Source organism: Lepidochelys kempii, chromosome 3, assembly GCF_965140285.1.
Source record: "Lepidochelys kempii isolate rLepKem1 chromosome 3, rLepKem1.hap1, whole genome shotgun sequence".
NCBI classification, from domain to species: domain Eukaryota; kingdom Metazoa; phylum Chordata; order Testudines; family Cheloniidae; genus Lepidochelys; species Lepidochelys kempii.
Window position 1 is genome coordinate 110,186,652 of NC_136382.1, and position 27,938 is coordinate 110,214,589.

A 27,938-nucleotide genomic window follows, 5' to 3' on the forward strand; every position below is an offset into this window, starting at 1 on the left:
CTTGTCCCGGTTACTTGTTACTGTTAAATTTTTCAATTAACTCCAAAAACCTCCTGGAGTGACACTTCAATCTGTAAAAAGAAAAGGAGTACTTGTGGCACCTTAGAGACTAACCAATTTATTTGAGCATGAGCTGTAGCTCACAAAAGCTCATGCTCAAATAAATTGGTTAGTCTCTAAGGTGCCACAAGTACTCCTTTTCTTTTTGCGAATACAGACTAACACGGCTGTTACTCTGAAACTTCAATCTGTGACAATTCCTCAGATTTGTCACCTACAAACGATGGATCAAGTTTGGGAATCTCCCTAACATCCTCAGCCGTCAAGACTGAAGCAAAGAATTCATTTAGTTTCTCTGTGATGACTTTATCGTCTTTAAGTGCTCCTCTTGTACCTCGATCGTTCAGGCTAGCCCTGCAAAGGCAGAAAGCAGGTTGGGCTTGGGTCCGTCCCATGTCAAGGGGCTCGAGCTGTCCTGGGGGTATCCCATTTTCCCTTTGGGAAAACATGGTCACCCTACTGACTGTGCTTCAGAGGCACGACTTTTTTGGAGCTCCCGCTTAAGCTGGGGAGCAGCCTGCGTCAGCGCTACCCGAGCCTGCTCCCGCCTGCTGCTGGTGGCGGTGAGTATTGGCCCCACTCCCCCCACCCCGAGAGCCAAACTCTGGCCAGCTCCTATTCCCCCCCCCCCTTGCCCACGTCGTGAGGCTGGAGGCGCCCCACGAGCCAGCGAGTCAGGGCGGGGGCGGCCCCCTGCGGGGCACCGTCCCTGAGAGCGGGAGGAAAACAAGATCGTCACGTGAGGGGGCTGCCCGTGCTGTGTGGTGACGTAGTCGGCGGGGCGGGGTTACACACACTGATGCCCCCCCCCGGCGTGCGTTGCTGGGGGAGGTGAGAAAACGGGACGCGTCACGCCGACCCCCAACATCACAGCTTCAGCCCACCCCGGCCGCCGCTGCGCGCGGGGCCTGGCCCCGCCGGGTCGGGGCAGCCGGAGGGGGCGCGCTGGGCTGGCTGGTACGTCGCACCGCTGGGGCGCCCACTCTGCACATGCGCTGCAGGGGGGAAAGCCGCGCTCAGAACCGTTCCGCGGCGTCTGCATGGCTCTGAGAAACGCCGGCGGGTGGGGCGGGGGCAGGTGATCGCGCCTCCCTGAGGAATCTGCCCCGCCCCCCAGTCCCACGTACATCTCCCTCCCACGGTACGCATGCCCGCTGTGGGCTCCTCCAATCCTTCCACCTCCAGTGGCGGCCGTGAATGGTTTTGCCCGCTACTGCGACACCCCGGCGGGCAAAACCATTCATGCAACGTTGGGGGCTGTGTTAGCGCCTGCGGCTCTATAACCCTGCCTTCCGTCGCCCCTGAGAGTTTTTGACTCTGCGGCAGAAGGCTCATTTACTGCCACTACGTTGGTTTGGAGTTGTCTATCCGCCTCCCCCACCCCATCCCTCGCCAATGGACAGTAACTGGTTTATCCCAAGATGGCGGCGGTTCCGGAGCTGCCGTAAAGCGAGGTTCCGGAGCTGCCGTAAAGCACAGTTCCGGGCTAGGCCGGCCCACGTGGGAGTGAGCCGGACGCGGGGTCTCCTGTAGCGTGGCGCCCCAGCACTGTGCAGAGCAGGCGCGCGCGCCGCTGCACCTGCTTCCGAGCCATGGTGAGTAACGGCCGCGGAGGGGGGAGGGGAAAGAGTATGAAACCTGCCTCGCGGGGAAGGGGCGCGCGCGCGCTGTGTCACTCGCTCCCCTCCCCTGTCCGCACTTTGCCCCAGGGCGCTGTGAGGAAAAAACCTTCCCCAGGGAACTACGTGTCATGGGCGCCGAGTCCGCAGGGAGGGCGGAGCACCCTGCACCTGGTGGCAGCGGGCGTTAACTCTGGAGCCTAATGGTGGCTGTGGCCACTTAACGGCCTAATGCTGGGGTGGGGGTTGGTCTCTGCTGGGAATTAGAAGGAACTGCTGAGGAAGACCAGTGTCTTTGATTAGCTGTTGTTTGTCAAGTCATACCTAAGACCCATCACCACCGGGCCTGCATTGTGCTAGATGCTGTACAAACACAGAGTAGCAGCCACGCCTTGCCCCGAAGTGCTCACTGTCCAAGTAGCCAAGACAGACGCAAGGTGGAGGAAGGGGTATATGTACAATCAAGTATAGCTATCCCCAAGTATTCAAAAATCATCAAGCAGGCCTAAAAATCATCAGACTTATTTTTTTAAAAATCGTTTGGGAATCTTTTAATTACATTCTTGTTTCTGAGCACTTGGCTTATATTTTCTTCAGAAGTTCAGTTGTTTTTCTACATCCACGAGGACTAGACATTCAGAGGATTTTCTAATGACCGCTGAGATTCTCAGATAATCCTTTGGCTGCTGGAGAGTGCCTGTCTTTAAGAAAAACACCAATATCTCATGCTCAAATAAATTGGTTAGTCTCTAAGGTGCCACAAGTACTCCTTTACCAATATCTCAAGCCTTGTGCTAAAGTCAGGAGAGTTGGCAACAGTGATGAGTCACAGGGAGAAGGGAGGTGGAGAGACCCAAAGAAGAGGAAAGATTGGTAATGAAGAGAAACCAAGGGTAGAAGTAGTGGTAGCCCTAAAAGGAAGCATAACTTTCCAGTGTGATAAAATACTGAATAGATATTAACTAAAAGGTATGTTTATTACATACACACAATACTCTATCCTCTATCTCTGTGGAAACCTACCACTGACATTAGAAGAATGCATATAAGGATGACATATAGGTCTGAATCTATTTCCTGGTCCTATACAGACCATAATTATAAGTGGAATTCTGCCTTTTCCACAGAATGGGCTTTAGAGGCACACTTAATAGTTTAACTCACAATCTACTGGGCTGCAGAAATGGGGACCTGGATTTTAAACGTTGCATTTATACCAGCATTCTCCTGGAAATTCACAATTAGCAGTAGTGACATATATGTCTGCATACTCAGTCTTGCATCTCATTTTCTGATCATTCCAGACCTAAGATGCCAAAATGCAAACAATATTAAAAGCATATCCTGGCAGCTGATACCTTCTTACACCAATGTATCCCAAATGCTGCATAACACGTTACATTATTTGATTTACATTTTAAAATTAAAAAGCAAGGAGGGGAAGGTTAAGCTTATACTGTAACTTACACAATGAAAATGTTCTTATTTTTTTTTAACATCTGAGCTCTCAATAGTAGAGTTGATTGGAAAATGTTATATATATTTTTTTTTTCACACAGTTGTATAGAGAGCTGTAGAATATATTTCCAACAAGATAGTGCTTCAGATTGCTGAGGAATTCAGGATGCTGAGAGGCTGGGATGGTTTATTGTATGTGGTAGTGATTCAGTTGACAATTTCATTATGAATAACTGGGCTAGAAATAAATATATATTTTTTTTTAATGGACTGTTGTCTAACGATATATGGGAAGCTACATTTGCCTGTCCTGAGGAATTTCCAGCTGTCCATTTCCCTGTTTCCCAGCTTGAACTTTCTGTCAGGCATGCCTGGATGTTCAGAGTGCCGTTACTTAAGAACACCTATGAGAGCAAAGCTGAAAAGCATATGCTGTAATCAGTCTGTAATTCATGTTTAATGTATAATTCTACAGTACACAAATACCTATCTGCAGTTGACACGTAGAACCTGTGAAGTGTGCTTCTTTTTGATGATGCAGTGCATGTGGCAAGAACACATTTAATTTTGGTTTGCTTTTTAAGCCCAGCTGTTCAAGAGTATGTAACATTTTCTGAAATTTTATAGCAAAGAATGTGTGTGTATGTTCTGGGGAGGAAAGGGGTTCCTTAGAAAAGTTTTTAATATATTTTTTTATAACCAGAACATAACTTTCATTTTGCAGCCTCACAGAAGGAAGAAACCCTTTATAGAGAAAAAGAAAGCTGTAACATTTCACCTGGTACACAGAAGTCAGAGGGACCCTTTAGCAGCTGATGATACTGCACCTCAGAGAGTTCTGTTGCCTTCGCAGAAGGTAAATGCTCACTTCTGTCACGGAAGCTTGGATTAGAAATTAATATTGCAGGAGAGTAAAATGATAAGAAGATTTTACTATTCAGAGTCATAACTTGAGAAAAAGGGGGATATTTTGGAAATAGGTTTTAGTTAGAAGATTGGGCTGAAATTTACCACAATGTAAGAGGCTGGATGTTTGTGTTGTTGAGAACACACTCAAATCTTTATAATTTTTTACACTCCTATACAGGCAAGTCCTCAGCATTTTACTAAACACTTCCTAGTGAGAGAATTTTACCTAGCCAGAGGTAGTTATGGTGGACGCAAGGGAAGGGGGTGTGCAGAACCCACCAGGGAGGTCCAGGGACAATGTACCATTGATAAACCCTGGAATTTAAATAAATAAATCCTCAAGGCTCCCAGCCTCAAAATTAATCCATGCTGCCTGTGTGTAGTGAACAGTCATAACAAATCTGTATGCACTGAATGTGTGTTTGTATAGCTTCTGTACACACAGAGATTTGCAAAAGTTTTGTAAGTAAATATTTTGCTTATGGGCACTCATGGGCTGAACACCTTGTTAAGTGTGTGTTGGATTGTTTTTAAAACAAAAGTTTAGTTATACTACAAAACTGATCTTCTCTTATGTGTTTTTATAAAAAGGTTTCCTCCTCAACTCTTTAGACTAAGGTTGTTTCATTTCTGTTTTTTATCTGTTTGGGTGGTTTTTTTTTCTGTAAGATATCCTTGTTTTTCAAGGTGAGGATTCCCAGGTTATGTATTTGAGATCCATATTATTGCTAATGAATTTGAATCTGACCTAATTTATTAATCCTAATCTTGTTTACAATCTCAAGGGAGATGAGGAACAGAAGAGAGAAGAGCAGAGGAAATATGGGGTGTTTTTTGATGATGACTATGACTACTTGCAGCATCTAAAAGAAGCCTCTGGTCCCTCAGAGCTAGTCCTGTCTGATGTGTCTGGTCAACAGAACAGGATTATAGTGAGAGGGGAAGGAGAGAGAGAGGAAGAAAATCAACAAATTCCAGTAAGTATGATATTTGGTGCACTGTTGACCATTCTTGTGTTGTATCTTGCTGAGTTTAACATCCTGCAAATCCAGCTACATGTTTAAATTTAATAACCTTGTTCCACAAGTGTTCATGTGGTTATAAGTTACTTATGAAGGATTCTGTTTTTCCCAGGCACTTTTGCCTATGATCAAATAGGAAATTTGGTATGCCAAAGTATTATAATTGCAATTAATGATCCATTCGTTATTTAGAAGCTGCAAAGCACTTATATGATTTTCATCATGACAGTGAGGGTTCTTGTGTGACCCAAAAGGGATGGGATCCCATAATAGTTGTATTGAAGAAAAAAAAAAAGTGTGAGTTGCTCACACTACTTTTGCATTTGTTTACAATTATTATAAAACACTCAGATGCTGTAGTAATGGATTGTGAAGAAATCTTAAATAAGTAGTAATAAACTAGAAACTATGTCAAATATTGGTAAAAAAGTAATGAAACAGAATCTGGGGAGAATACAGGTGAATACTTCCAATGTTGAGTACAGTGAAGTCTTGACATTCAGTAGTGTGCCAGAACACTGTATGTTACTGGTTTGGAAAGCTATTAGGTAACCCCTGACACATAGTGGAGTATGCAAGAACAGTGTACAAACTGAATCAACAATATCTTATTTTAAGGGCCTGGGGAAGTGTGGCTCTACAGAGTTTTTCAGTATTGATGAAAACTGGCATGTATGCCAGTTTTCAAAACTAAGTATATTTTGACCACATTATAAAAAGTTCCATAAAATGAATTACTTTGGAAGCACTGTTTTTAAGTTTAAAGTCTTCCAAATAGAAAGCGCTTTAGAAGAGAAATCTTAAAGATGGTCTTTAGTAATGCTCATGCTATTAAGGAAGTAGAAAGTTGCTTCTAGTTATTTCCTGCGCAACCATTTCCTCAGTCACATCCTGAAAGCTTTCAAACAATCTTTGTACTCAGGGAATATACATACTAAGGGCAAAAATTCTTCGTTGGCTAACTTCCATTACTTAGTTCAGTAAAGAAATAAGGTGAATGAGGTAATATATTTTATAGGACCCACTTCTGTGGTGAAAAAGACAAGCTTTTGAGCTATACAGAGTTCTTCTCAAGTCCACTAAGAAACTTCAGACATAGTTAAAATCCTGTTTTCTCCAGGTAAGTAAGCAGTAATTTTCAAAGGTTTGTCTCTTTGTCAGAGTACTCAAAACATATGATCACTCTCTTGCATCTTTAAGACTATTTTAAATAACTCTTTTTTGTTTCCTTTTTGTTTAAAGGCTCCCGCTATTAAGTTGCCTTCCTCAGTGTTTGCTTCAGAGTTTGAAGAGGATGTGGGACTGTTAAATAAAGCTGCTCCTGTTTCAGGTACCATACAACTCTTTACCTGTTCTTTTGTGAAGCTAATGGTCCTCTTGGCGAAATTATTTTTGTTAAACATTAAGGTTGTTCATCTGTTGATTAATATGAACCTTGCATATTTGATATTCTTGTTTTGCTTCAGGTACTGCTCAATAGCAGAGAGAAGAATGTCTCCAAATTGAGGAGAACTAAAAAGTGAATCGAGATTTATTTTCCTCAGTAATTGAGTTGGTGCCTTTCTTTGGCATTATATAATAACTGGTTCTAATCCTTGGCCTTGTTATACTGTGCAGGAAACCCTAGTTGGGAAAGGAAGAAGAGAGGGAAAATCCTTCTGAGGGTGTTTTTTTTTTTTTTTAGGGATTTTGTCAGTTTTTTAATGCCCCATTCCTTTATTGGGATATGTGCAAGTATATCTTTGTGCACCTGTAGAGTCCCACTGATGCAGAAGTTCATCTACATGCATCCCAGTATAGAACTGTGGCTTCACTCTCCAAGTTAGTGATCAATGGCTCCATATCTAGTTGGCAGCTGGTATCAAGTGGAGTGCCCCAAGGGTCGATCCTGGGGCCGGTTTTGTTCAATATCTTCATAAATGATCTGGAGGATGGTGTGGATTGCACTCTCAGCAAATTTGCGGATGATACTAAACTGGGAGGAGTGGTAGATACGCTGGAGGGGAGGGATAGGATACAGAAGGACCTAGACAAATTGGAGGATTGGGCCAAAAGAAATCTGATGAGGTTCAATAAGGATAAGTGCAGGGTCCTGCACTTAGGACGGAAGAACCCAATGCACAGCTACAGACTAGGGACCGAATGGCTAGGCAGCAGTTCTGCGGAAAAGGACCTAGGGGTGACAGTGGACGAGAAGCTGGATATGAGTCAGCAGTGTGCCCTTGTTGCCAAGAAGGCCAATGGCATTTTGGGATGTATAAGTAGGGGCATAGCGAGCAGATCGAGGGACGTGATCGTTCCCCTCTATTCGACATTGGTGAGGCCTCATCTGGAGTACTGTGTCCAGTTTTGGGCCCCACACTTCAAGAAGGATGTGGATAAATTGGAGAGAGTCCAGCGAAGGGCAACAAAAATGATGAGGGGACTGGAACACATGAGTTATGAGGAGAGGCTGAGGGAGCTGGGATTGTTTAGCCTGCAGAAGAGAAGAATGAGGGGGGATTTGATAGCTGCTTTCAACTACCTGAAAGGGGGTTCCAAAGAGGATGGCTCTAGACTGTTCTCAATGGTAGCAGGTGACAGAACGAGGAGTAATGGTCTCAAGTTGCAGTGGGGGAGGTTTAGATTGGATATTAGGAAAAACTTTTTCACTAAGAGGGTGGTGAAACACTGGAATGCGTTACCTAGGGAGGTGGTAGAATCTCCTTCCTTAGAGGTTTTTAAGGTCAGGCTTGACAAAGCCCTGGCTGGGATGATTTAACTGGGAATTGGTCCTGCTTTGAGCAGGGGGTTGGACTAGATGACCTTCTGGGGTCCCTTCCAACCCTGATATTCTATGATTCTAAGTTTGTCTTCCTTTAAAGGAAAGTAAATTCCATTCAGCATCCCAGTGTTTAAACTGTAGCATGATTTAAGTCTTCAGGGTTACAAAGATGCACAGTGTGCTTGTGCTTGCATAATATGCCTGTGTGTGCCATTCTGCTATAGCATCTATCACATGTTCTCTGCTTGGGGTTTAAGAATGGGAGTTTTAATGACAACTGTGCCACAAAGTGAAGTAGAGGATTAGTTTTGTGTCTTGTGTGTGTGTAATTTAGAAAGTTAGTTGTTTTTTTATATTGTCTGCAATGGAGGATGTATGTACTCCAAACATAAGAGAAGCAGTCATCCAAATTAGAATAAATCATGTATAATTGGTAAGAAAAGTCACATGTTATCATGTGTTCAGACTATTGGACCACACATTTGTCTGACTTCTAATGAGCAGAGTTGTTTTTAATTGAAACATTGTACGCCGTCAGATTCAACTCAGCAACTTTGCGCTGTGCTTCTAATGAATTCTTAAAAATTCTTCCCCTCCTCCCCAAAAAGGGATTATTATCTGAGCTCAGCAAATAGCTCCACTTAGTACAAATTAGCATTTATAGTTGGGAACCCTTGTTTCAGGGTAGTGGCTTGTGGATGTGATGCCTATTTTAAAGCATCCTTTTCCATTGTAGGACCCCGTTTGGATTTTGACCCTGATATTGTCGCAGCTCTTGATGACGACTTTGACTTCAATAATCCAGATAATCTTCTCGAAGATGACTTTGTCCTAAAGGCCAATGAGCCAGGGAAAGAGGACTGGAAAGGAGAGGATAGTCGGTATATGGAGCTTTGCAGAACTCTTTAATGTCATAACAAATAATGCAGTGTTGTCCCTAGTTTGTTTTTAGGTTTTTTAATCTGTTTGAAACAACAGCACTAAACTTACTAAGTAAATTCCATATATTTGTGAACAGGATTATGAGATCTAAACTGTTTCCAAACCTAACGCAATCTCAAAACACTTCCAGTATTATAGGCAGTAATATTACAGGTGGTCATTGCAGTGTGTTTATAAGACCTTGGAAAACATCTTGCTACCCATGATGCTAGAAATAATATGAAGTGAGGTATTAGCTACTGGTACCACTTGTTTCATAAGGACATGCATAGTTTTACTTGTATTAATATTCCATATTCCAGTATTCCTTTGCTTTCTCTCTCTTTTCTGGTTCCGTTTCCTAATGTATAACTAACCAGAAATGCTGCATTTGGAACACCAAGGGAACGACCAAGTGTGAAAGCATTTCTTTCTGTCCACCCTAATCAAATATTTATTGGTACACAGATTTTAACTTCGGGAGCACTTTTACTACTAAACATTTAGAATTCTTGTATCTACATGAGAAGAATCTTTTTTTTTTTTTTTTTTAACTTAATTGGCATAAGTTTATGAAGTGATAAAATAACACTGGGTAGACTGAGAGGCTATGCCCATTTCCTAAGTGGCTGATCTACATATATATTATACTCAGGGGCTCTGATACTGAGGATGAAGATGAGTGGGAGGATATGGATGATGATGGAAGGGACAACAATGGTAGTGATGAAGATTATGATTCAGAGGGTCCTTTGTCAGATGATGAGGGAATTAGTGGAGAGATGAAAGAGTTTATTTTCATGCAAGAGGAGACCAAGAGCCGTTTCACAGAATACTCCATGACTTCATCCGTAATGAGAAGGAATGAGCAGTTGACCCTGCTAGATGAGAGATTTGAGAAGGTAAGGCAACTCACTGATAAAAATGCTAAGAAGCCCTAAACATGAGAGACAGGACATTTTTAAAGCTATTTCTATGTGCTTTTTGCCCCATCCTGCTCTCCCTCACCCCAAATCCTGTAAGCCAGTGGTTTTCAAACCTTTTAGGCTGCATATCCCTTTCTAAGTAAGGTAGTCTACTGTACATCCCCATCTGAGATAGACAGAGGTGATGTTGGGGGGGTGGGGGGAGCCATGCAGGGTCACATGGACCCCCCCCAAAATTCTGTCTGCCACTTTGAAAACCTCTAGAAGCTGTTGCTAACTATGGGGGACACGGAGGAATGTTCGGGGGGGGGGGGGGTGGCGGCGGCGGCAAGTGGCTACATCAGGTGTCTTGGTCCAGCCCTGCATGGCAGGGCTCCCAACCACCTCTGCTCCCTTACTCCCCTCAGTGGGACACCCAGCCTGTCGGTTACAACCAAAAATTGGAACTCAAGACAGGGGTTACAAAAAGTTTGAAAACAGCCCCCTAATCCAGCATTCCTCTGCCCCCACCATCACCCCCCGCCCCCTCCAGGGAACACCCACTACAGTGTGAAAATGTCTGATTCTCTGTCATGTATAGAAAGGACATGTACACCAATGCAGCTGCGGTTTTAATTTAAAGGAGATTAAACGCTGATTAGATGTGTTATCTGCCATTACAGGATTTTTCTCGCATACCCCAGTTTGAAAACCACTGCTAAGCTGATCATGTGCATAGACCATTATGCCTGTGCAACCTCTTGCTCCTTTAATTTCATAGTGGTGGCAGATGTCTGTTCTTCTCTGAAGATATTTTGCATTACAAGAAATGAGTTTGAGTCTGAGTTTTAAATGGTTCTCATCCAATGCGTGGTTGTATTGTCTCATTCACATTAAAAGGCTGCAGGGATGTAATCCTAACTATGGATTTCCTCTTTTCCTGCCTCCAACAATTATAATTTCTATTGCTATGGGGAGATGTGGAATCTCAAGCAGTAAAGGGTTTATCATTTGTCAAATCACATACTTCCATCTGTGAAGTGGGGGTGGTATTTTAGTCCTATGAGATGGATTTGTAAGATATGTTTTTTAAAGTGCTTTGATCTAATTGTATGAAAGGTGTGGTGGATGCATGAATTCTAACTTTTTCTACTAGGCAGTGGCAGTCTATTAATTTACTTAATTATCCCAAACCATGTCCCAAAAGAGAGATGATGAATAATTTGACTATATAACATTACAAGATGATTAGTTTACTGTTGGTAGTCTCATGTCAATCGGAGGTAAAGGCGAAAATCTGCTGCAGGTCTACCCTTAGCTGCTGCTGCTACTACTACTACTGTATTTGTTTTGTAGACTTGTTTCAAAGAATTCTATGAGGGGAGAAGGAAATTACCATTATTGTTATCGTTATGCTGAGGAGACCTGTTCCTGGAGCAGGACCTCATTGTGCTAGGCACTGTAACAACACAGAACAGACAGTCTCTGCCCTGCAGAACTTTTTGTTACATATAGTGTGAAAATGAATTTTTAATGTCAAGAGAAGCTTTTGAACAACATTGCATTTGTTTCACAAATGCAATCTAGACACACACATTCATCGTTCGTTTAGCTTTGTGTTTTTTCCTTTTTAGTTCTTTGAACAGTTTGATGACGATGAGATCGGAGCATTGGATAATGTGGAATTAGAAGGCTTTATTCACACCGACAGCACTCGGCTGCAAGAAGTCCTGAATGACTACTACAAAGAGAAAGCTAAGGAGTGTGTAGGATCACTTTTAGAGCTACTTATGTGAATCAGAACTAACTATAATTACATGTTACTAACTCTAGTTACATGTTTCAGAGTAGCAGCCGTGTTAGTCTGTATTCGCAAAAAGAAAAGGAGGACTTGTGGCACCTTAGAGACTAACCAATTTATTTGAGCTTAAGCTTTCGTGAGCTACAGCTCACTTCATCGGATGCATTCGGTGGAAAATACAGTGAGGAGATTTATATACACACAGAACATGAAAAAATGGGTGTTATCATACACACTGTAAGGAGAGTGATCACTTCAGATGAGCTGTTACCAGCAGGAGAGCGGGGGGGAAGGGGAGGAAGAAGAAAACTTTTTGTAGTGATAATCAAGGTGGGCCATTTCCAGCAGTTAACAAGAAGGTCTGAGGAACAGTGGGTGGGGGGGGGAAATAAACATGGGGAAATAGCTTTACTTTGTGTAATGACTCATCCACTCCCAGTCTCTATTCAAGCCTGAGTTAATTGTATCCAGTTTGCAAATTAATTCCAATTCAGCAGTCTCTTGTTGGAGTCTGTTTTTGAAGTCTTTTTGTTGTAACATTACGACTTTTAGGTCAGAGATCGAGTGACCAGAGAGATTGAAGTGTTCTCCGACTGGTTTATGAATGTTATAATTCTTGACATCTGATTTGTGTCCATTTATTCTTTTACGTAGAGACTATCCAGTTTGACCAATGTACATGGCAGAGGGGCATTGCTGGCACATGATGGCGTATATCACATTGGTAGATGAGCAGGTGAACAAGCCTCTGATAGTGTGGCTGATGTGATTAGGCCCTATGATGGTGTCCCCTGAATAGATATGTGGACACAGTTGGCAACGGGCTTTGTTGCAAGGATAGGTTCCTGGGTTAATGGTCCTGTGGTGTGGTGTGTGTGGTTGCTGGTGAGTATTTGCTTCAGGTTCGGGGGGCTGTCTGTAGGCAAGGACTGGCCTGTCTCCCAAGATTTGTGAGAGTGATGAGTCGTCCTTCAGGATACGTTGTAGATCCTTGATGATGCGCTGGAGAGGTTTTAATTGGGGGCTGAAAGTGATGGCTAGTGGCATTCTGTTGTTTTCTTTGTTGGGCCTGTCCTGTAGTAGGTGACTTCTGGGTACTCTTCTGGCTCTGTCAATCTGTTTCTTCACTTCAGCAGGTGAGTATTGTAGTTGTAAGAATGTTTGATAGATATCTTGTAGGTGTTTGTCTCTGTCTGAGGGGTTGGAGCAAATGCAGTTGTATCGTAGAGCTTGGCTGTAGACAATGGATCGTGTGGTGTGGTCTAGGTGAAAGCTGGAGGCATGTAGGTAGGAATAGCGGTCAGTAGGTTTCCGGAATAGGATGGTGTTTATGTGACCATCGCTTATTAGCACTGTAGTGTCCAGTGAGTGGATCTCTTGTGTGGACTGGTCCATGCTGAGGTTGATGGTGGGATGGAAATTGTTGAAATCATGGTGGAATTCCTCAAGGGCTTCTTTTCCATGGGTCCAGATGATGAAGATGTCATCAATGTAGCGCAAGTAGAGTAGGGGCATTAGGGGATGAGAGCTGAGGAAGCGTTGTTCTAAGTCAGCCATAAAAATGTTGGCATACTGTGGGGCCATGCCGGTATCCATAGCAGTGCCGCTGATTTGAAGGTATATATTGTCCCCAAATGTGAAATTGTGACTCTGTCCTCACCCACCTGGTGTTCAGCCACCAGGTTTGCCGTGACGTTATCGGGGATACTGTTCCTGACAGCTTGTAGTCCATCTTTGTGTGGAATGTTGGTGTAGAGGGCTTCTACATCCATAGTGGCCAGGATGGTGTTTTCAGGAAGATCACCGATGGATTGTAGTTTCATTAGGAAGTCAGTGGTGTCTCGAAGATAGCTGGGAATGCTGGTAGTGTAGGGCCTGAGGAGGGAGTCAGACAATCCTGTTGTCAGGGTGCCAATGCCTGAGATGATGGGGAGTCCAGGATTTCCAAGTTTATGGATCTTGGGTAGCAGATAGAATACCCGTGGTCGGGGTTCCAGGGGTGTGTCTGTACAGATTTGTTCTTGTGCTTTTTTCAGGGAGTTTCTTGAGCAAATGCTGCAGTTTCTTTTGGTAACCCTCAGTGGGATCAGAGGATAATGGCTTGTAGAAAGTGGTGTTGGAGAGCTGCCGAGCAGCTTCTTGTTCATGATGACGACAGCACCTCCTTTATCAGCCTTTTTGATTATGAATGCATCTGATGAAGTGAGCTGTAGCTCACGAAAGCTTAAGCTCAGATAAATTGGTTAGTCCCTAAGGTGCCACAAGTAACATGTAATTGGAAAAGGAGTATCTCACTTATTAAGATAAAATCTATCTAAGTTTTAATTTACTTTGGAGACAATATTTTTGTTTGTAGAATGTAATTAGTTTAGTGTTTGTAAAGTATTCATATTTTTATTTAGCAGTGGATTTCAATTGAATTGCGTGGTGATGCGGAGTGGGTTTTTTGGTGCTTGAAGTCTTGTTGAAAAGGGGACATAATTGTATCCCACTTAACTACAGCTAATGTTCAGAGGCCGCCTTAGCCCTTCTGATTTGCAAGGAAGTTACTGATTTGGACTGAGGTTTTCCCCTACCATGTGTCTTTCTGTTGTTGCTGTTGTAATTGACACTGCAGCAGAGTATCTTCATCTGATACAACAGCAGAACCTGTTAGGTACATAGTGGAATGATTTGTGTATCATACCTAGTTGAACACTTATGACCCAATCCTTTGCATTCAGATTTGGGGGGGATGACAGCCAGCCAGCCAGTTGGTTCACTGATGTTTCCTCTTCCTGCATTAAGGTGCGCCAAATATTCTTAGCAATCTACCTCTGACAGTGCATATATTTAAATAGTCTGGTTATTTTGGAGATTTGTGGGATAGGGGAAAGGAAAAGGAAATTCCCATGTCATATTACTGAGTGGTTTGTTTTTTTGTTTTGTTTAACACATGTAGGAATGTTTTTCCAGTCTTTTGGGTTTTTTTAATATAGTCACAGATTTAAATAAACGGGGTGGAGGGAAAGGGTCAGCCCTTCATTCTTTTTTTCAGTGTTAAGAAGTTATAGTGAAATTCTTATTTTTTCTTTTCCCTGACTCCCACCCTCTCTTCTTACCTTCTTTAAAAGCTGTGTGAAACCCGATGCTCTTGAACCAAGAAAGGATTTAGATTCTCCCCTTAATGAGAAGGGTGAGGAAGAAGAAGAAATCATAACTTTAGTTATTGAGGAACCCAAAGAGAAGTGGGATTGTGAATCCATTTTGAGTAAGTATGTGAGGCTCTTACTATCCCTGGAAAAAGTAAAGCAGATGGTATATTGTCTTGTTACTTATAGCAAGGTTTCTAGTTAAATAGCTTCTGCATTTCTCTGTGCTTTTGAGAGTGCATAACAGCATACATTCTCATTAAAGAAATTTGGCCAAGGGTGTATTAAGTGCACTAAAAGATAACTACTTGCCACGAGTCTTTCAAATTTAATGTATAACTTTTTAAAAAATTGCTATGTAAAATGGAGGTGGTATTTTTCAGTGTACAACTCTCCCTTATCTTTGTTTTCTTTCTTGCCTTAGGTACATACTCAAACTTGTATAATCATCCAAAACTTATTGAGGAGCCAGCAAAGGTAAAATCATTAGGTTTATTTTCTATATTATATGAAGCTTACAGAAGTCTAAGCAGCAGCATGGCTTGTAGAGTCAAGACAAAGACAGTTAGTTTTCTGTTGGCTGTATTTGTCTTTGAGTTGACCTGCAAATGGGGTGTGGAGATAGGAATGTTGTGTTCCGTTTTGCTGCTTCATGATTTATAAAACATTTAGCAGGTGGCTTTTTTTTTTTTCTTTTAGATGGGGAAGGGGTAAGAGAGGAAGAATAATTTTTACATTGAAAATTCAAAATTTGCATAACCTGTTTTTCCTGGAGAATTAGTAAGATTATATCACAAATATCAAGAGTATGACCTGCGCACACTTGCAAGACATCAGTTCTTTTGGAGGTGGATCTCTACTGTCCCTTTGAGGACTGAGAACACCCATCACAGTTCTTTTGTCCTCCAAGGAGTTCCCCAGCAAAATTTAAAATACATCTTGATATTTCTAAAGTTTTTAAAAAAAAAAAAAAAAAGCAAACCTTGTTCTTTTTTGAGACCTCCTCATAAAGAAGCAAAGAGGATACAACCCTAATTTTTTCCTTACTCTAGTTACCTTTAAGTAAAACTTAAATAAAAGAAGGGATGGAAAGTAATGTTAAAAATAACTTTTTACCTCTAAGGCCAACTTCTGCCACAGATAGGTACTTGTAGTTCTTGCTGAGTTTGATGGGAAATCATGTACATCTGTCTGAGGGCAGAATTTGGCTTGTGTGTTCACTATTGGAAAATTTGCAGCATTATTGGTGGTTCTATGTTATTGCTGATAAGCAAGGGTGATCCATACACCTTATAAGAAAAGCAGAGGGAAGGTGGAGGGTTAAAGACAACTAATTCATTGGCACATTGTCTGTCTGTATTTTAGTCCAAACCAATCAAAATTTCTCAGAAGAGTGGAATCCCACTGGATATCTTGCCTCAGAGAGGTCTTACGGCTAAGCAGACTGAACGCATGCAAATGATTGATCAAAGTGATCTGCCAAGAGTATCCACACAACCACGTTCCAAAAATGAGAGCAGAGAGGATCGAAAAGCTAGAAAACAAGCTATAAAGGAAGAACGAAAGGTAAAATCTAGTCTTGAATATTTTAAGACAACCCCTCAGGAAAATGTGTTCTGTTCCTCATTACTCTGTTTTTTAAAAAACATTTTTTCTTAAACCAATTTATTTTGTTTCTGGGAATTACTGGGAAACATCCACTGGTCTTCAAGGGTTGATTTCTGTATCTTTCTGGAAAATACCATCCACTGGAAAGTTTGATTATTTTTTTTCCCCCAAAAAGTAGGAAAATGTTTTCTTGTCAGTCATTCCGCAAAGATTCTCCATTTTTCAATATCCTTTTTTCTCTACTTAGTTTTCGCTCTTCTATCTGCTCTTAGTTTCTCCCTCTCTGTCTTTAGTCTATTTTTTTTTTCTTTTTTCCCTCCCTCTCTTGGGGCTGTTACTACAGAAAGTAAATTCACTTCCCACTTTTAATCTTTTCTGGTACTGCCACTACCACCACCCCTGTTTCATTTATTCTGACCTTTTAAAAGTTGGATCATGCCAGCTACTGGCAAAGGAAAAACAGAAGAGAGATCTGAAACTGGACTCTTTTGTTATATAAAAGTCTAATTTGCTTCAACCTAGGAAAAGAGGTTGTGAAGCAGCGTGTCTTCTAAAACTTAGATATTATTCCTGGGGGAATTCTGCGTCACTGCGCAATGCAGAATTTTGCAGAAATTAATGTGCGCACAGAATTTCTTTTTCCCCACAGAAATGGGCTGCAGTGCTGATAGCTGCCACCAGGGGCCACTGGACTCAGCAGAGCACAGCTCGCACACACAAGACACTGCTGGGGGGAGGGAGAGGGAGCTAAAGGGTTCCTGGCAGCTACAGTTCCCAGCATGCCCTGTGGGAAGGGGAGGGCAGCATGCAGGAAACTCTGCAAGCCTGGGACCAGGCTGTTTCTCCCTGTGGATCCCTGCAGGGTGGGAAAAGAGTGTCTGGAGAAGGGGGGGCCCCCGCAGCTGGGCTGTAGTGGGGAAGGGAGTGTGGGTATCTAGGCCAGGGACGGGGTGTGAGTATCTGGGCTGGGGGGCCCTGCGACTGGACTCGGGAGGATGGGGCTTGGGTGAATGCAGGGGGGAGGGGGGCGGGCAGAGAAACAGGAACTGGGTTGTCATAGGGGTTTCTTTAACTCTACTCCTGGGGGAAATTTTGTGTGTCTGAATTGTTACAAACATACTTGCTGACAGATATTTTGAAATAAATTACCAAAATAATTGAAACCTGGCGTGATTATATAGTGTTCTTTTGACAAATAAAATTTGGAGAATTGTTAAGTTTTTGGTGCAGAGTGCCACCAGAAGTAAGATGTGTGTGGCACCCCACACTACAGGAGCTACAACAGTACTGTTGCAGCACTGCAACTATTCTGCTGTAGTGTAGACCCTTACTTCCCTCAACACAGTGGTGACTGCACTGGGGCGTAGGTTGTCTGAACTATTGATTTTTTTCATACCTGTGAGCGATGTTGCTAAGTTGACCTAAGTTTTGTGTGTAGAGCAGGCCTTATTTAGCATGTTTCTGTAAGTTATTCAGATATCTCTTTTGGATTGTAAAGGTGTTGGGAGTGAATTATATACTTCTCTGCAAATCTCGAAAATAGGTTTTTAATGTGGAAGTCATTCATGTTTGCAGGAACGCAGAATGGAGAAGAAAGCCAACAACTTAGCCTTCAAGTTGGAAAAAACAAGGCAAGAAAAAGAACTGCTCAATCTGAGACAGAATGTTCAAGGGCTCAAGCTGTCATAGTGGAACTGATGACTTTCATATTGTGGAAAGTTCTTTGCGTTGTTCTTTGTGCTAGGATCTTGAGAAGATGCTGACTCTTTTAACCTTGTCCCGTCATGGATAGAAGTTCATAACATGGTATTTGAATTTTTCTATAACCAGATCAAGTAGTTTACCATCTCTTTTTAAATGTAAACAGCTGAAACAATTTTTGGTTACAAATTAAAATGTACAGTAGTATTACTGTATTTTTCTGTCATGGACATAACATGGCAGCTATTTATAAACAAGAGTTGCACTGGGAGTGTTTTATGGTACTTAAGTTACAGAAATACATATTTTCTATGCAGCCAGTTTTGTACATATTGAGAATTTTGCTCTTGTGATTCAAGAGATCTCGGTGCTGTTTCTGAATTAGATTTTCCTATCTGAATGTGCATAAAATAATTCTTTCCCTCCCTTTACTATGGTATTTACATGCAGGCTCGGTTGGAAACCACGCTTTGGCATTAGTACAGTTCTGTATATCAAGAATATGCAGTATTTTCTCCCAAGCCCTGTCTGAAGTATCTGTTGCTGTTTGAATACTATTGTGAAGCGTATTGGAAAATCGTATTTTAAGAGAGATGTTTAGAAAACAGTTGTGAATTTAGACAACGCTTAAATTTAAATAAATTTCCATTTCATTTGGCTGGTGAAATAATTAAGCTATTTAATGGAAGATTTAGGTTGTGCATTTAAAATCAAAGTTAGCAACATTAACATCATAATTTCCTCATGAAATTAACTTGGCTGTATTGAACAGTCTCGCATACAGTGTTTGAATATTTTATAGCAAACAGTAATAAGTCAAAACTATACACAACCAGAAAAAAAGGAGTAGAGTATGCTACATGTATGTGATGCAACAATAATTCTGTTGCATTTCCTGACTTTCTGGGACCTTAACTCTGAAGCCTTAGAAGTGCACTGTGAGGGAGCTAAACTACAAATACAACCTTTGGTGCTGTATGGAGTCTAAATCATCCATGTCCTAGGCAGGAACTTCTTGGAGATGGGCGGTGGCTCATCCTAATCAGACACCGTAAACACCTTTGTTCTGACTCTCTCTAGCATTGAATCTGCATTGGCTTTGATGTCTGTCATTCTGTTGATGGCAATGGACCTATACACCTCAGAAAGGTGAACAAGCGTTGCCCCTTTATGAGCAGAAAAGTACCTCATCTTTGTAGTTCCATAGGACCACAACATGAACATCCATTTATGCCGTCTTGCCATGGCAAGCTCAATGTAAAAGTCTGTGTATGCTGCTTATGGGTGGGAGATTCTGGTAGAATCATAACCTATTGCTAGGATTTCGGGTGCTATTTTTGGAAGAGTTCTGGACTGGTGCCCAGGATATAAGAGGAGAGAATTTAAATTACGGTTAATTTAATCTCATCCCAGTTAGCTGCTAAATCCTGAGCACTTTAGGACTGGTGCCTGTGAGGCTTAAAAAAAAAAAAGTAAGGTTTTTTCCCATAGTTTTTAAGTTTTTGTCAGATTGTTTTATTGCTTTTGGAAGTTTCTTTAAGTTCTTCAACACAAGCTTTCTCTCCTTGATGGGTCTGATGCAATTGTTTTAATTTCTATCTATCCCTAGTATAAACTGACACAGCGGTACGTGTATTTCCCTTGTCCTTACAAACACTAAATGAGGGTGAGCAAATAGCAGAAAGCAGTGTGAATCCTCTGTGTATAGAAACTATTAGAAGTGCTTTGGTTATAACATCTGAAGTGCTTTTGAGATTGAACTATTGAAATTCAAACCTAAAACAGGTTTCCTTTTCTCTCAAATCTCTTCCCATGGTCTATATTAACCAAATCTGTAGAAATTAGCCCACCGAAGTATGGTATCTGGGGGAAAAAAATGTGTAGAAGTCCTGTATGACAAAAACACCTTTGTTCATGCTTTCATTTTACTTTTAGCTATACTAGTTTTCATGTATCTCATAGGATAGGGCAGGGATGTATGTGTCATAATTGTTAATTATTTGGTTGCTAATAACTGGCAACTTGGATTATTGCAAACACTTGAACTGCCTAAGTAAAAGTTGACCACCTAGCACCCATGTTTCCTGAAAGTGTTTAAAGAGGGAATTTGAGAAATTTGCATATAGAGATGAATCAGATGCATGGAACAGGTGAGTAACGTGCAAAGCTTAATATTTTGAGTTAAGTATAATTTTGTGAGTTAGTGAACATGAGTTTATTAGAAATATTTCCACATGTTTTAAAAGAGTACTAAGATCTGTCTGCTGTTGTGTACAGTTCTGAAGTAGACAAACCATAATCCTCTGCAGTTGGATATTCTGTTCAGTTGCTGAAGCAGAGATGGGAAGCAATGAAAAAGGGTATATGTGCTTGTAGCTAGGCTTTGCTGCCAAAACTCTGAACCAGATCAAGCAAGAAAATCTTAATTGATTTTGTCCTACATACCTAAAGAATAATCACAATTTCTTTGGCTATTCGATTTGCCACAGTCAGTGTCATGATATGCCTTGCATTATGCCATGAGAATGTTGGTAATACCCTATAAGCCAGTCTGGGAATTTTTCTATGCTCTAGTTGCCTACAGGAGGGTGAAACAGGCCTGTTCTTCCCATTGCTGCTTCATTACTGCATTATTTCCTTTCTCTCTTGATTTACCACCTCTATAGAGCAAAAATGAATGAAAGGTAAGGATAACAAGAGCAGGCCAGAGCAGGAACAAAGACACAATGGGGAAGTCAAGAGTGTTTCTAAAAGAGAGAGAACAGTGGGTAGAATAGAGGGTAAAAAGATGTTGGTTGGAAACAATGAAATTGAGGAGAGCTAATGGTATAGAGCAAAAGGTTATAGAATTACTTTGGTCCTCCATTGTTAACAATGTCCCTGCTAATTGTTGTAATCAAGTTACTATATATACCTTGGTATTCTTTTCCTAATGTCTGCTACAATAAAAAAAACTTGCCAAGAGTCTCATACTGCTGAGTGGCAAACCTTGCCTTCACTTCTGTGAGCTCACATGCAGTCCCTTAGACCTGCAAGTCTGTGTGTTTTGTTTTTCTCCCCCCATAAATAAGGGGGGAGGGGTTGGACCTCTTTACAGGTAAACTTCAGCAATCTACTTTTTTTGCCTAATCCTGTGTTCGGTGCAGAGAGATTGATATGAAATCAGAATTGTGTTGTGTTAAGACATGGTACTATTGTTGGTTTGAAAGAGAACTTTGAGAGAACCATTTTCCCCTTGAAAAATGCCATTCAGTCAAAACTGAGATGCTTAGCAAACTCATGTCAATTTCACTGAAATTTTACTTTGAAGGAAAACAGTGACATTCTGACAGTTTCAAAATGAAACCTTTTGATACTTCACTTTGATACTACAGTACTTTGTTTTGAAAATTGTGTTTTGTATGGTATATTATAAAATTGAAGTGTTTTGATTATCCAGGTTTTTTTCTCAATCTTCTGTAGAGAATTTTGAACTTGAAGGCTTTTCAAAATTACAATGAAAAACAAAATGGAATTTCCATCCTCTACAGCTCTACTTTCCACTGTCATATTTTAGTTTGAACATATCTTAACTAATTCCCAAGTTTAGATTCATTAGATTCTGACATTGTACATGAATAGTTTTTTGGGGGTTTTAGGCCATATTTTTCATCTTATAGAATCAAGTTTGCAATTTGCTCTAAGAACATGTTTAGGCTACCTAGGATTTTTTCAGGTATTCCCTGAAGTCATAGGAGAAATATTTCATGTCCGTCTCCCTACCACCCCACCCCCACCCCTTTGCTCTGTTGTTCTTTGGATCTCTGACTTTCCGGTATACAGCTTTAAGCTGGCACTGACCAGCTCTTCTAAGCACCTATTCAAGAGCACTTGAAAATGGTTTTGCTTCCCTCAGAAATTTGAGAAATTAGGGGTAAGTACTAATACACACTGCTCTCTTCTTTCCTTGTACCTCCAGATCTTCTTATGACACGAAAGATCATAAGGACACTATTAGGAATATGGCATGTGAGGTTTTATGTTTAGTTTATACTTGTATACATGGAACTGATCAAACGTTTATGGCTTCCCAAAATGCCTGCAGTTATCTTCCATATTGGGTTTGGTACAGCATAACTTTAAAATAGAGGTGGCTTGTGTCTAAATATATGCAAACTTGTAACTTATTGGGGTTGTGATACAGGCTGTTAGCTGATATGCATTTTTATATATGCTTATTTATTAATGCACCTACTACTTGGCTTAGTCTGGATCACTCCCAGCTATTTGAACAAATACTAAACTTCTGCTAGCCCCTTAATACAGAATTAACTTGCAAATGAACATTACTTATCTGCTACAAAATATAATCTATCTTGAACATTATTTAATTCATCTGTTAAATATTGTCTGCTAAAGAAAAAAGGCTGTCACGTTTGTAATAACCACAAAATGTGTCTTCCTGCTTTCAAAAATACAGGCAATCATCTTCAAGTTGACTCAGTCAGTGCATCATTAAGGTTCCTAATTTTTTTTTTGTGGCTTATAAATTAAAAGGATTGGAACAAAGCAAAACCTCAGTGTGGGCATCCAGCTTCTCCTTTCTCTGTTGAGCTGTAATCTCTGTAGTGACATACTATCTGGAGATGTGATACAATACACTCTCCCATTATGATGTCATAGAATGACCTGGTCCTTTGCTATGCTGCAAGCAGCATGAGGAAGATCAGGTCGACTTTAATCTCGGTATATGGTTTTGCAGTACTCATTTCCTTTGTAGTCTGAATCAAAGGTACCCCTAAATTTGTTTCATGGTGTATATGGCAATTTCAGCTTTTGTTTGTAAAAGTTACTGTTCCAGTCTCATACACTACATTCCAGATATTAAAATACTACGGAAATCAAAAATTAACACCTTTACAAATGTAAGTTACACCACTCCTTGTTCCAGGTTTATCTAAAGCCTCAATAGCACTTGTTAAAGATGGTTCCTGGGTGACTAGATAATTGCCTAGAGAGCCTTTCAACTCTGTGTAGAAGACTTGATTCCTTCATGGTCACTGGAGGTGATTGTTTTTGAGTTAATCATTTGATTTTTGTTTTTTACACATTTGTTTTATGAGAACTCAAAATGGAATTTCTCAATGAAAAGTTTTTCTTAAAAAAATTTGTGTTTCAGAAAACAGTTTAGGTTTTACAGGGTTTTCCCCCTTTTTCTCTCACCGGTGAACTCATTTACCCACTAGAAAAGTCAGGGGGAGGGAAGTAAAACGGTACTTTCTCAATTTAAAAAAAAATGTCACTGCTTTCTGATGTGGGAAGGAAGTGAGTGGGAATTTTCTCGCTGTTTTGAAAAAGAAAGCTGGAAATGTTAAACTTCTTGAAATTTGTTTTGAAAACTAAGAGCATATTCCAATGCCCTTTTTCCCCTTAAAAATTTAATTTTCAATGGAAAATGCTCAGCAAAAATTTGTTGACCAGTTCTAATGGGTAATAATAACTAAAATGTGCTACTTACCTCATGGCTGTTCTGGCCTATGGAAAATAAACTGTTGTAGTCAGTTCTTGAGGGGAAACTATCTGTGTCACCACGAGCGAAATTGGCATGCTTGTGTGCAAAGTCAGTAGAGAGACTAAGGATGCAAATTGCCATGGAAGATTAACTGCCTCAAGGTGGCCACTCCACATCAAGGTACTTCGCTGTATTTGCCCCTACATTTCAGTCTCTAGGGTTGCCAATCAGCTACCTTTCACAATGGGTAAATTTTTTTTTAAAGCTAAAGTTAAAATAATTATGTAAGACATAGGTTGAGAAAAGAGTGTACATCTGGGTACAGTGCTTAGATTATCCACAGATACAAAGTTTGTTTTTAAAAGTCACATGCTACATAGAGTACATAATCAGCAATAACCCAAATTTAGCTGGATAAATTTAAGAATACAGTTTAGATATTAGTATCCAGGTACATAACTCATAAGAAGTTGTACAGAGATTTGGTAATAATGCACAAAGCAAACTATAGAGGAGGTGTATCCACATGTCTGCATTATGCTAGGAAAGCTGTCAGGGGAGTACAAAATAAAATTGACTGTCATCAACCACTCCCTTTGCTTCACAGCCCCATGCTGCATTTCTATAGCTGTGGTAGGGAAAGTCAAAGAAGAATGGCAAGATCCCCCCCCTCCCCTGTGACTGGTGTGGGGGGTGGCTGTATACCAAAGCCCACTGGCAAAATCTCAATTCGTGTGGATCTTAGACAACTTAATAAAAGCATGGGTAGAGAAAGACATGTGCTTCCTGCACTTAACCAAACACAAAAGTCTTAAAAGTTAGATGCTATCCCAACCTTGAGCAAATCCCCCTTGCTAAAGAATCTATATGTTAACTATTCTCATCACTCCCTTTAGAAAGTACTGTTTGAATCATTGTCCATTTGGCATATCTTCAGCACCAAAACATTTCCAAAAAAGACTGTCTCAGGTTGCATCAGGTTTGTCTGGTGTCCTTTGCGATGCAGATGATGTGTTGGTATATGGTAGAGATAAAAATGAACACTTTGAGTGACTACATGCAGTTTTGAGATGTTTTCAACAAGCTCACTCTGAATGAGAAATGTGAATTTGGAAAGAAGAAGATAAAATTTATAGGACTCATACTTAGCAAATGGAATTCAGCTAGATTCCAACAAACTAAAGGCATTACTCACCTTACCTGACCCCAAAGCTGTTTCTACTGTAAGAAGATTCCTGGTCACAACAGATCATTTTGGAAAATTCTTACCAATTTTAGCTCCTCTAACAAAATCCTTAAGAGATTTTCTTAATGATCAGAATATGTGATCTGGTGGACTGCACCACAGAATGCATTTAATTGTATAAAAGAACTACTGACATCTCTGCCTGTTCTGACACACTATTCAGTAAACTATCCAACAGTAGCAGCAGATGCCTCTTCATATGGGTTGGGGTAGTGCTCACAAAAAAGCAGGCAGGAGACCTGTTGCATTCATATCAAGAAGCTTTAGAGAAACTGATCAGTGGCATACTCAGGTGGAAAAGGAAGCTCTAGCAATCCCTTGGTCCTGCATATCTGGCTTGAATTTTAACTCAGAAACCAATCACAAGCCCTAAGAGGATTATTGGGTTCAAAACCAATGGATGACCTGTAAGTGAGGGAGCCCCTCAATGCCAAGTGGCAGAGGGCACACCAAACCATAATTCTCATCAGCCCTGATACACTCCGTCCCCCAATTTGCCAGTGTCATAATCTGTATCTTTAAAGTGTCATATGCAAACTGGTAACCTGCTGGTCATTAATAGTATTGTGTGATGTAGGTGCAGTGTAAAAATATTTCTAGCACACAGCTATAATTCTGTTCTTAATGTGTTTGGCAAACAGTGCCTAAGTCCAGGCTTTGTCCTAGACAAAGGAATGTTGTTTTCTTGGCTTGAGTGAGTCTCCAATATAAACTAAGCAAGGTGAGACTGAAAATGACATTTACATGTAAGTCAAATAAACCCATCAGGCAGCAAGTAAGGAAAGCTGACCATTTAACAATTGCAAGGGGTGGATGGAGGCTGCACCCCAGGAAGCCTTCCTGCCTTTTGAAACAGGTTCAATGATATTTAGGAAGGTACAAGCAGAAGCAAAATATATATATTGGTTATCCATTGCTGTGGTGGATACAAGGGGCCAGAGCTCTTGTAATCTGAGAAAGCTGGATCTTTGAACCAAGGGGATTAATATCTCCAGGGTTTGAAACCTTGCTTAGACCAAGATTACAACTTGCTGAAGTTACAGTTTAGTTAGAAAGCATGTTTTTGTTTTGTTTTTTTTTACTTGCAACTATAACTGTTTCCTAGTCTTTCTTACTTATCACGTAAATATCTGTTCTTTGTTAATAAACATACTCTTGTTTTGTTACAAAAACATCTCAGTGCTGCGTATTAAACTGAAGAATAAAATCCTCAGCCAAAGTAACAGGCTGGCGTTGCAGTGAACTTCTGTGAGGGTCCAGTGAAAAGATGACTCTGGGGAACTTGGCAATTAGGATTGACTGTGTGTTACTTGCAAGGAAAGGTTTGGGCTGGCAGAGTCCTGAGCAGTTTTCTGGCAAGGTGGCCAAGCTGGTGTATCAGTGGGCTGACTCGTAGTTTAGCTGCAGCAAGGCTCGCTGAGTCAGGGCGGTAACAGTTCTGGGTGACATGAGCAGGGTGTCATATCTTCCACCTACGATTCAGAGATTTTGACTGTGGGTGATGTAAATTTTTTTCCCCCCCCAACATTGAACACATACCAGGGAAAACACCCAGAAACAAACACTCTGTCTGGAGCCCAAATTGAGCAGCCAGTACCAGAAGATGAAGGGGCTTTAGAGAAACATGTCAAAGGCTTTAATGACCTTGTTCTGGCAGCAATTCTAGCATCTGCCAGCTAACGTTAGAAAATTAGAGATGAACAATTAAAGGATGAGACTTGCCAGAAACTGACTCAACTCTGCCAAAGAAGGTGAGGTCAAAGGAGTCACCTTTCAGCAGACCCATATTGAGGGGACCAAAATGACCTTCACACAGTGGAAGGACAGTGCATTCTTATCCCTGTGGTACTTCAGAAAGAGATGCTCGCCAAAATTCATGAAGGACTTCAAAGTATAAACAAGCACAGAGCACAAGCACAACAATCCATATGGTGGCCTGGTCTGAGTAGGCCAATTCAGACTTTAGTAGAGGGCTGCAAGATATGTAAAAGGAAAAAAAAATCACCAGAACCATTACTCTCTGCAGAGCTACCTGACGGACTTTGGCAGTGGTTAGCCACAGATTTGTTTTTTCTGGAAAGGGCACGCATACATGTATTGTAGTTGATTACTTTTCCAGATATATTGGCAGACTTCATCAGCACAGGTCATCCAGAAACCAAAGTTGAAAGATATGGAGCTCCAGAAGTCCTCATATCTCATAATGAGCCTTGGTTTACCTCTGAAACCTTCCTAGCATTTTCACAAGACCTTGATTTTGAAGATTGTACTCGTAGTCCACATTACTGCAGAGTAATGGGGAAGTGTAGAGAACAGTGTGGACTCCAAAAAAGACTTCTGCAAAAATCACTGGACCCATAAAAAGCATTCCTTGGCATATCAGTCAACACTGTTTGTGTCTGAACTATCTCCAGCAGAACTTCTGATGGGAAGATGATTCAGGATGCCTTTATCTGATTCAACTTAAACCTAAGTGCTGCAACCTGAAGGAATTTAAAAAACAGTATGCCAAAATAAAAATTCAGCAACAACAAAACTTGAATATTCAGCACAGAACAAAAGCACTACCTGAACTGAGACCAGGGAACAAAGTTTGGCTTAAAAGCTCTGAGATGTTTGGAATTTGGCAGAAATTCCCACATTCTTCCTAGTGAGAACTCTGCAAGTACTTCTCTGGAGGGATCAGGTACATCTGTAGTGTTTCCTGACAATACAGAGGATCTGGAACCTGCAAGTACTTTGTCGGGAGGTGATCCTCCTCCACAGGGAACTCCCTGCACAAACTCAATATGGAAATGAGAACATGGCCTGGAAGACTGATCCAGACTTCAAAGACTTGAACTTTAGAATACTGCTCAGGACTATTTAAATGCAATTGATAAAGGGTCATAGTCGTGCAAATAGTTTTAAGGAATTAGAAATTCATTTTGAATTGTGGGGTGTGTGTGTGTGTGTGTACATTCTTAGTCTTAATCTTTCTTTATAAAGAAAGGAAGATGTGGAGGGTTTATAGCATACCTGGTTCTCCAGAGAGCACCAGGATATGTTGCAGCTGGGAGTTTAATAGAGGTAGGAATTTTCTGGTTGAGGAGTTCTCCCGTTGGTGCTTAAACATGGCTCTTGTGATCGTCCTCACACTACACCATCTCCCAAGAATCACAACATGACCTGTCCATCACTCCTTTCTCAGGCAGGGAACAGTGGAGAGTTAAAACAGAGCTGACAAGTGGGCAGCGGAGAGAGGGGCTTATGAGATTCTCCTTCCATTGGGCAGTGGGGAAGGAGCAGGACTGGGAAGGAAG

The 27,938-nt window shown here is 41.1% G+C and overlaps 1 protein-coding gene across 1 annotated transcript; it reads left to right on the plus strand.

Annotated features, from left to right (window-relative positions):
- The first annotated feature begins 923 nt into the window (after positions 1-923).
- LTV1 (LTV1 ribosome biogenesis factor) lies at positions 924-27,675 on the plus strand. The gene is made up of 11 exons (XM_073337519.2): positions 924-1,655; positions 3,862-3,993; positions 4,832-5,023; positions 6,311-6,398; positions 8,569-8,713; positions 9,409-9,655; positions 11,293-11,420; positions 14,573-14,709; positions 15,015-15,067; positions 15,956-16,156; positions 17,774-27,675. Exons 1-11 carry the CDS (start codon positions 1,653-1,655, stop codon positions 17,885-17,887), a joined length of 1,440 nt encoding a protein of 479 aa, XP_073193620.1. The 5' UTR covers positions 924-1,652; the 3' UTR covers positions 17,888-27,675.
- The last annotated feature ends 263 nt before the right edge of the window (positions 27,676-27,938 follow it).

Excerpts from the sequence above, each read along its gene's own strand:
- LTV1 (XM_073337519.2), top strand. Across the intron at positions 3,994-4,831 it reads TTCTGTTGCCTTCGCAGAAG|GGAGATGAGGAACAGAAGAG; the intron begins GTAAATGCTCAC and ends TACAATCTCAAG. Across the intron at positions 16,157-17,773 it reads CTATAAAGGAAGAACGAAAG|GAACGCAGAATGGAGAAGAA; the intron begins GTAAAATCTAGT and ends TCATGTTTGCAG.